The sequence below is a fragment of the Perca fluviatilis genome, chromosome 15, assembly GCF_010015445.1.
Source record: "Perca fluviatilis chromosome 15, GENO_Pfluv_1.0, whole genome shotgun sequence".
In the NCBI taxonomy this organism is placed as follows: Eukaryota; Metazoa; Chordata; class Actinopteri; order Perciformes; family Percidae; genus Perca; species Perca fluviatilis.
This window is the reverse complement of record NC_053126.1, coordinates 36624624-36635017: the sequence shown is the minus strand read 5'-3', so window position 1 is coordinate 36635017 and position 10394 is coordinate 36624624. Positions and strand designations below refer to the sequence as shown.

The window sequence follows — 10394 nt, the reverse complement described above, 5'->3', positions numbered from 1 at the left end:
ATTTCAAATAGAAATTTTATCTTTTGAATTTTACATTTGGCAATTGCCCTTTGATATTTTAAGATTCTGCTTTTCCATTTGGATTTAGCATTTGGCATTTCAAAAGGGTACGTAAAAGAGGAGGCGTGGCTCAAAGGTTGGTGGGAAGGTCTGAAACGAGACGGGTGCAGAGGCACCTTAGGGACAGCAGGGGGAGCTACTGCTGGGAAGCTCACTGTCTGCAACTACTACAGTGACAACAGAGCAGGTTGAGGGGGCGGGGCTGTAGGGAGGACTGTTATTTATAAGGCAATTGCTTCACCTTGGGGAACCAGGACTACAAAGGAGCATTAACAACTCCACGCAGTTCCCTATCGGTCTGACAGCAAGAAAGCAGCAGACAGGATAGCAGGTAAAAGGCTGCCTTTTGCGACTACTTAACATTATCGGCTGTTATTTTCTTGCTTGCATGACTAATTAAATTGATACCATGGCAACTTGCTATGGAGCTAGAACAGTGACAGTAACCTGTGGTATTGAAAATAAAAATTGGCATTGAAACAACAAATATTGGCACTGAAAAATGTTGAACTGAAATATAAAAACACACACATGAAAAAGTTATAATCTCACAATGCTATTTTATTTCACTTTGACATTTGTTTGCATTATGATAGGTTTTTCAATGTCAATCTACATTTTGTCTTGATGTCTGTCTTTTTTCAGTGAAAGTTTTTTTTTTCTATAGAAATCACACCTGCTAAAGACTGATAGTGTTCTTGGTAGGAGTTTAAGGAATAATTTTGTATTTAAAAAAAAAAAAACAGTAGCTGTCCAAAAAGGGCCTGTTTTCTTCTTCTCCTGGTAATTCTGGTATGATTTAATACAGGAGGCAGTGTTGCAGTTGGTGGACACGGCTTCACTTGGAAGCTCACTGTGCCTCATGTGAAAGTCAGATTGCCTCCCTAAGAACATTGGGCCTCATTCACCAAATGCTAGGATTAGACTTCTTACAAAGAAATGTGTTCTTAAACCCCACTTATGCACTTTTTACGAAGATTCTGACATTCACTAATGTTTTCTTATCTTGGATTTGTTCTTAGCTAACAACAAAATCTACAAACACTCAAGAGCATTGTTAAGCACATTTCAGTGATGACAATTTGCTCCAAATAATTCCTTACTACTTTTTATTTAATTCTACAGACAGAAGCTATGTTTCCATCCACATGTTTTTATCCGAATTAAGTGATATCGAATGAAAAATGCCTTATGGAAACAGTAAAATCCGATTGAATTTCATGAATATCGACTCAAAGAAACTATGCATCGGATTTTCTCTTGATCGATATATGGCTTATGCAATAAACGCTGATGGAAACGTTATTTGCCGAATAAATAATGAATTGCGTTTAAGTTTTAGGTCATTTTATGGTTGCAACCCGCGATAAAACGAAGAAGAAGTTTTAGTTCATTTCCGCCCAGTATTTCCGCTCTGTTTGCAAAACAAAAACAGATGTAAGTGGACAAAGGAGGAGACAAGATACTTTTTTAATTTAATTTACCAGAAAAATATTATGGCTATTTTAGATAGCAAAATCTAAGAAACGCCATCATTTATCAGGAGCTCGCGAAGGAAATGACCAACAGTTACGACAGGGACATTAAACGCTTAACGTGAAAAAGCTTAATGTTGTTTAATGTATCTAAACAACGATCAGTCATAACCAGATGTATCATGGTCATATCTTGTCATTAACACTTAAGCCTGTCAAAAAAACTAAATCGAAATCCAACGATTATAGAAGTTATCTCACGTTAATGTTTTCTTCTTCATTTGCCCTATGGCGAGGAAAAGCTTAACGTGGTTTAATGTACCTAAACAATGATCAATGATTACCAAATTTCTCTCTCATATTGCTCCTCATAACCACTGAAAACTGTCAAAAACTCGAACCCAAAGTCCAATTATTATGGACGTTATCTGACATAAAGCATTTCTGCTTCATTAGAGCCTATGGAAAAAGCTTAACGTGGTTGAATGTACCTAAACAATGATCAATCATCACCAAATTTCTCTCTCATATTACCCCTCATAACCACGGAAAACCGTCAAAAAATCGAACCCACAGTCCAATTATATAATAATAAAGCATTTCTGCGTCAAAAAATCGAACCCAAAGTCCAATTATATAATAATAAAGCATTTCTGCTTCATTAGAGCCTATGGAAAAAGCTTAACGTGGTTGAATGTACCTAAACAATGATCAATCATCACCAAATTTCTCTCTCATATTACCCCTCATTACCACGGAAAACTGTCAAAAACTCGAACCCAAAGTCCAATTATTATGGACGTTATCTGACATAAAGCATTTCTGCTTCATTAGAGCCTATGGAAAAAGCTTAACGTGGTTTAATGTACCTAAACAACGATCAATCATCACCGAAAAAAATCCTCTCCTATATTGCTCATCATAACCACTTAAAACGGTCAAATCTAACCCAATGTCCAAATATTATGTACGAAAACATTAACGTGAGATAACTTCTATAATCGTTGGATTTCGATTTAGTTTTTTTGACAGGCTTAAGTGTTCATGACAAGATATGACCATGATATATCTCGTGATGATTGATTGTTGTTTAGATACATTAAACCAAAAAAAAACGCTAAACGTTGAATATCTCGGAAATTATAGTAGCACACCATTCTGAATCGAGCTGAACATTTTGATGTTTGAATGTAGTTTCTATGTTCCTTCAGCATTCACACCAATAAGTATGGGGGATACTAGTCACTGAATAACTACAACTTATGGATTTAATAAATGCTTTTTCCACTTGAAATCACTCCCCCACTTTTATACGTTATCTGGATTTTCATTTTTCAATTGTGTTTGTGTTTGTTTCTTTCCTGGTGCAGCTGGTCAGGGGAACATCATCATCACTCTGCACAGTCATCACAACATCTCCAGCAGACACAAACTGGACCACATCTCTCTGAGCCACGGTAAACACTTCACTGTCTACAGGTTTCAGATTCTGGGCCCTATTTTAACCATCTAAGCACACGGCGTGAAGAGCCTGGCGCAGGTGTGTTTAGGGCGTGTACGAATCCAATTTAGCTAGTTTGACAGTGGTAAAAAAGGTCTGTGTGCCGGGTGCATGGTTCAAAAGGGTTATACTTAGTGTCTTCATTAATCATAGGTGTGTTTTGGGCGTAACATTCAATAAACCAATCAGAGGGTCATGTCCCATTCCCTTTAAATGCCAGGCGCGTTTGGACCTTGGAGCATTGCTAATTTGATGGAGGATTTGTACCATAATATATTTATTAGTAATCTTCTGCATGTGTGTGTGCTTCTGCTTTTTTTATTAATGCGCCTATAGGCAGTGCATTAGTTTCATTAGTTCCATTCACTTCCCACTGCCTCAAGATAGCAATACGCCCAGAATGCACCTGAACACACCTCCCTGTAAGACCAGCACCCCCAGAATGCACCTGAACACACCTCCCTGTAAGACCAGCACGCCCAGAATGCACCTGAACACACCTCCCTGTAAGACCAGCACCCCCAGAATGCACCTGAACACACCTCCCTGTAAGACCAGCACGCCCATGGGCCACAGATGGGCGCAGGTGTATTTATTGTTTAAACAGCGGCCTCAAACTAGCAAAGACACTTGCATCGGGCTTTGCGCTGCACCTGGTGCAAGATGGGGCCCAACATGTTCAGTCACTGACTAGAATCCTCTTCAGCAGCTCATCTGAAGTCTGTAACCTGTTTGTAGTAGTGAAAGAAGAATGCAGAGCCTCAAGGACGAAATAACCCACTTTAAAGATACTTCATTACAGGAACAGAACTGCATTTTAATCCTAGTTAATGCAAAGCTTCAATGAAAGTAGAAACGGTGTTCTAAGATAATTTGCACGTTCACTGTTTGTGTGTTGCAGCGTTACCCAGAAAACTACAACCTCCATCTTTGATCTGATCCTGATAACAAGAAGATGGGTGATGCGCAGAGCAGAATGGAGAATTTCAAGAATCAAATCAAAGACGGTCCAGATCTGAGAGTCAACACGACCATTGTGATGTTCACAGGTCTGTCGTCTTCAGACACTCTGACCCAACACTACAAGAAGAGGAAAATGGAGGGGGGCCTGGTTGCTACAGGCTTGATCAAGAGCCTGCTGGAGATAGTGGGCAACATGACACCAGCTCCTGCACTGGCGGGCCTCGGAACGATGGCCATCTCCATCATCATCGACTCGTTTTACCCCAGTCTTCCTGAGGAAAGCACGAAGGACGCTCTGCGGAGCGTGTTTGCCGAGGAGAAGGCCTCCGAGGTCTGGGATCAGATCGACGAGTGCCTGAAGAGATGCGTGATGCACATCAAAAACGACCACGAACTGGTGACTGACATCAGACGGATCGAGGTCCAGTTGAGCACCGCCCTCACCAAGCTGAAGAACTCCATGGTGAAGGACGGCCACATGTCGTCTCAGGCTCTGAAGGCCTGGGTGAACGGGGCAGCCTTCCATGTCCAGATGCTGATTCACCTGGTGAGACTCGGAGGGACTCAAACCTGCGACCCTGTGGAGAGACTCCTCTCGACTTACCTGAGAGACCTGGACACGCTGTTCAAAGAGCACAGGGAAATGATCGAGGCTAAGTGCCGTAATCTCCGAGCCCCTTCTCGTCTGGTCGATGAAGAGTCAAATGTGTATCACATAGCTCATGCCAGCCATGTTGAATACTTTGATGTTTATTATGATCAGAGGTACATGAGCCAGAAGTATAACATTGAGCGTTACTTCTGTGATGTAAAACAGAACCTGCAGATGCTGGTTGATCAGAGAGGATACTTAAAGGTGTACTGAAAGAGGCCGATACATCTGAAGAGATGCACAGGCATTTTCATCTTCATGGTCTTTAATCTGATGACACATAGCTGAAGAATGACACTGATGCAGTGCATTTAATAAGTAATCATTATAAATACTTTGTTATGATGATTTTACATTTATTATTCTATCGTTTTATGGCATTGTGCTGTTTTATGACCTGACTCAGTTTCTGAGTTTATAAAGGGGTGGGGGGGGGATTTAGCTTCTTTAGACTGATAGCTCTTCAGCATTTTCTCGTGATGTTTTGATTGCCCTCAACATACAATTTATGTTAATTTTTTGATTTATTGTTAATGAGTTTTTGACATATCATTGCAGAACACATGCACACAGACACGCACACAGACACACACACACACACGCACAGAGACACTGTTTGAGTTTTATGCTCATTTCTTTTCTGAGTTTATAACAGATGTGTATTTAGCTTCTTTAGAGTGATAGTTTTTCAGCATTCACACACACTTTCTCGTGATGTTTTGATGGTCCTTAACGCACACAATTTATCTTCATCTTTGATTTATTGTTACAGTTTTTTTTCGATTGCTAAACGACAGTGGGCACAACTGGAGTCACATGTGCAAAACGCTAACTCCAGTCTACACAGCAGCAGTTCATGTAGACCAGACTCTAACTACAGTCTACACAGCAGCAGTTCATGTGGACCAGACTCTAACTCCAGTCTACACAGCAGCAGTTCATGTGGACCAGACTCTAACTCCAGTCTACACAGCAGCAGTTCATGTAGACCAGACTCTAACTACAGTCTACACAGCAGCAGTTCATGTGGACCAGACTCTAACTCCAGTCTACACAGCAGCAGTTCATGTAGACCAGACTCTAACTACAGTCTACACAGCAGCAGTTCATGTGGACCAAACTCTAGTTCGTTTTTCATTGCTTGAACACAGTTTTCAAAACTCTACACACTTATCCCATGACTTTAACCACAACGTGCACAACACTGTAGATTTACAGCACTTTGTTCAGATGCTAACACTATGCTGTCAGAACTGTTAACCACACATTCAAAACAGAATAGATTTCAGTCTGGTGCCTATCAAACACTGCTGATTGGAATTTTAGCTGAAAGCCTAAGCAGGTGTCTAGTTATAGACTAGTTAGTGAACATATATGGTATTTATACAGAGAAAGATCAGAAAGCCTTTTTTTGTATACAAACATCATATAAGAATGAAACAATTATACACTGTACCGTTTGAGAGAAACAGGTAAAAGAGCAAAGATACCAATATGTCCAGGTAAGATGTCTGAGGTTATATACACAGCTATAAAAAAAGTGAAAAACACTATATCTTTACAATAGTAAAACTGTGTTCTTACTATTTTTCAGAAAGTAATGGAGGTGAAAGCAATAGAAACACAAACACCACATTCATTAGTATTTAGAGATGATGCAGACGTCCAATGTGATGAAGAAAACTTGCCACATGATGCTGGAGAGGGGCAGGATTAGTCACCCTATTACTTATATACCCTGCTACTGTTATGTACTTTATGTAGTTTTTTTCCCCAGTAATTCCATAAATTACGAGAGATAAAATACTATATTGAAGAATACTATATTGCTGATTTTCATTCCTTCTTGTTTACCTTATGTAAACATTGGTATGTTTTTTCCTTAAATAAACTATTGAGTAGTGTCAAGTCACTCAAATTGTTCAAACTGTAATTTCTGTATTGGTGTTTGACGCTAGTGTTTTTACCCTCAGTGTGTTCTGAGTGACAGTGTGTGTGTGTGTATGTGTGTGTGTTATCTCAGTGAGTGTTTGGCTGCACTGAGCCTGTTCTGAGATGTGTGTTAAAGGGGTGATAGAATGCAAAACCGATTTTACCCTGTCATAGTTGAATAACGACAGTTCGGTGGGTAAATAGGACATACATAGAAGCTCAAAATCCCACTGACACCCCTTTACTATGAAAATCTCATATTTTGAAACTGCCGCTGAAAACGGGCGAATCCCAACAAAGCTGGAAGTTGTCGTCAACCTCCCAAAAACCGGAACCTTTGTCAGCCCATGGGTGTATTAAGAGAACGGTCACGCCCCAACATTTACATAGGCTACACAACTGACCTGAGATCAGGTAGTCTTCTGAATCTAGGTCGCGCAGATCTCTGCTATTCAATTACAAAATTCACTTCTGAAACTTTTTTATGCGAGAAATAAACTATGTAAGGCTCAAATATGGGCCGTTTACGAAAAATGGATGGCTAATTGCAAATTTTGTCCGACTGTGGGCGGAGTTCAGCGCCGGTGCTGCCTGTGTTGCTGCCTCGCCGCCCAGCCTGCCTTCCTTCACACACCCCGGCCTGCTCTGAGGAACTTGGAACTCCGTTAGGGCTAGCAGCCCACAGCACTCCATACCCGTGCAAAGTCACCGGTTTTTGGATAATGGATTATTAACGCTGACGGAGCTCCAGGGCCTGCAGCTCCCCTCTTCCTAATGCCAGGTGTGTGTGAGTGAGAGCACGGTCAGAGAGCTTGTTACGCCAGCAATCTCTTACCACAGGTTCCATTTAATCTTATAATGTGTGTAATTATAATGTGTTGAGTTATTTAAACAAACGATCGGTGAAATACACGCCTCTTGTCCGCGAGTCTCATTGATAGAGCCTGCGGCTGGATGGAGCTATAGCTAGAGGAGGCTAGCTATAGCTAGCCTCTTCTTAGAATTCCTCTGGAATTCACAAAAATTCATTAACTTGAAATCTGACACAGTTGTTAGCTTTATAAGACATTTAGTTAGCTAGCTGTTGTATAACTGGCTTGACGAAATTCAAACTGTAAATATACTCGGAATTACGCCGAAAATGAAGCTAACTATCCTTGATTTGTAGCTACACACAGCTAGGATTGAAGGGGCAGTCGCAGCTAACGAAACCCTTACAGCTCACAAATATTCATTAACTTGAAATCGGACACCGTAGTTAGCTTTATGAGACATTTAGTTAGATGTGTAAGTGGCGTGACGAAATTCAAACTGTAAATACACTCGAATTACGACCAAAAATGAAGCTAACTAGCTAGCCGCAATCTGTACACATATAGGATTGTAGGGACAGTTGCAGCTAACGAAACCCTTACAGCTCACAAATATTCATTAACTTGAAATCGGACACCGTAGTTAGCTTTATAAAACATTTAGTTAGATGTATAACTGGCGTGACGAAATTCAAACTGTAAATATACTCGAATTACGACCAAAAATGAAGCTAGCTAACTTACTAGCTGCAATCTTGTACACATAGGATTGTAGGGACAGTTGCAGCTAACGAAACACCTAGCTAAACTTCACAAATACTAACTTGAAATCGGACGAAATTCAAACTGTAAATACTCGAATTACGACCAAAAATGAAAAAGCTAACTACGCATTTGTAGCAATAATAGGATCGGAAGGGACAGTCGCAGCTAACGAAAACACCTAGCTAAACTTCACAAATACTAACTTGAAATCGGACACCGTTTAGGTTTATAAGACATTTAGATGTTGTATAGCTAAGTGGCGTGACATTGTGTGTAACATGTGGTAAGAGATTGCTGGTGTAACAAGCGCGCTGACCGCGCTCTCACTCTCACACACGGGCCATTTAGCTCGCAGGAAGAGGGGAGCTGCAGGCCCTGGAGCTCTGTCAGGGCTGCCAGCCTAACAGAGCTCACAGCAGACCGGGGTTTGTGAAGGAAGGCAGGCCGTGCGGCGAGGCAGCAGCACCGCCGCTGAAGTCCGACACACAGTCTTACCATATTTGCAATTAGCCATCAATTCTCGTAAAACGGCCCATATTTGAGCTTTATATAGTTGATTTCTCACATAAAAAAAGTCTCAGAAGTGAATTTGGTAATGAAACATTGCAGTGTCTGGAATATGAGATTCTGTCGCTTCTCTAATGTGTGTGTATTGGGAATTCGCTCAACCAATCAGCGCGCATCTCTAATGTCTGCCTATGGCAATTCGCTCAACCAATCAGCGCGCAGTTCATCTAAATATTCACGAGCATACCATATTTGGAAGAAAAGCTCTTGTTTCAAATAGAGCCAAAACACAGGGATGAATAAGGGCCAATAAAATATCAACCAGGCCATTTTCAGCCCAACCAATGTTACATATCCCATTAAGAGACCATAAGGAACAGTGTGAAATACTCTATATAATCATTCTATCACCCCTTTAAGAGTTGTGTTGCTTGGAATGAGTTTTGCAGGTGATGTGAACTATTTAGATCAGGTGACTGTTGGTAGTGCAGACTGGAGTTAACTAACTGGTGACAATGAATCTCGTTATATAGAAACTTTCATGATTTAAACATGGAATATTGTTTGTCTGTTTCCATACAACTATGCATTAAGAGTAATGCAACAGGTACTTTTGAGTAGTTGTATCGATTGGTAGTTAGATTATTATAATGAAATGAATAGACAATCATCTGAAATGTAAAGTGTGAATTGCTTTTTGAAATAGTAGTACTTTGATGTTAAGTTGTGTCATATTGAACAGGTGATCTTTGTTAAATGAACAAATGATCTTGGGTTCATGTGTATTGTATCCAAGCAACTGAAACAAGTGTTTTTCTGTATTTTCTAGAGTTTTGAAAAATGACGTTACGGTTCTGAAATTAGTGCCAAAGTGATTGTAAAAAACTGTAAAATGCTCCTCCCACAATACTTTCAGCTAGAGACTCCAAATGAACTTCAGACGACAAGATATTGAGATACCAAATCGTGTTTCAGTTATCACTGTTTGAGTTTCATGCTCATTTCTTTTCGGAATTTAGAACAGATGTGTATTTAGCTTCTTTAGAGTGATAGCGTTTCAGCATTCACACGCATTTTCATAAGTGCAACATGTATTTTTTTTGTAGCATTATCTTTTTAACAATGGTGCAGTCAGAAGAGCAGTGTTTTTAGCCTGCGGTGGACGATGACTTTCAGCTGTCCTCTGATGTCAACGAAAACCTCGTTCCACCATTTAGGATCCAGGACGACAGACGGGATTCCGTTATTTCAGGATTTCTGTCCATCAGGGGAGGATACACAAAACTATCCAGCGCTTCAGAAGAAAAGAAGATGAGAGAAATCTCTGAAAAAACACATAACATAGTTATGTCCACTGTAAAAAAAAGAAAGAAAACAAAACAAAATCGATACAAACATTTAACCCTCCTGTTTTCAAATTTGACCCATTTTCAAAAAGTTCCTAGAATCAGAAATTTGAGTTTCTTTAAAACAAATTGTAAAAAAAATAAATAACGTGGATGGTTCCCCACGCTCTTCCCAAGGAAAATAAATGATCCGTTCACTACTTTCATTGAATTTGGGTGTTTTATTTCATAGCATTTGAAAAAAAAGTGACAAAAGAACGCTGAAAAAAGTGACAAAAATGCCGGAAAAAGCTTCAAAAAGCGCAGAAAAAATCAACAAAAACATCGAAAAAGTGACAAATCTTGGAGAAAATAAATTTTAAAAAACGTCAAGAAAAGTGA

General features: G+C 39.9%; 1 protein-coding gene across 1 annotated transcript; it reads left to right on the top strand.

Annotated features, from left to right (window-relative positions):
- Window positions 1-328: 328 nt before the first annotated feature.
- Window positions 329-5457, top strand: LOC120574983. Its single transcript, XM_039825531.1, has 3 exons — window positions 329-391; window positions 2906-2992; window positions 3938-5457. Exon 3 carries the CDS (start codon window positions 3992-3994, stop codon window positions 4862-4864), a length of 873 nt encoding a protein of 290 aa, XP_039681465.1. The 5' UTR covers window positions 329-391; window positions 2906-2992; window positions 3938-3991; the 3' UTR covers window positions 4865-5457.
- Window positions 5458-10394: the final 4937 nt, after the last annotated feature.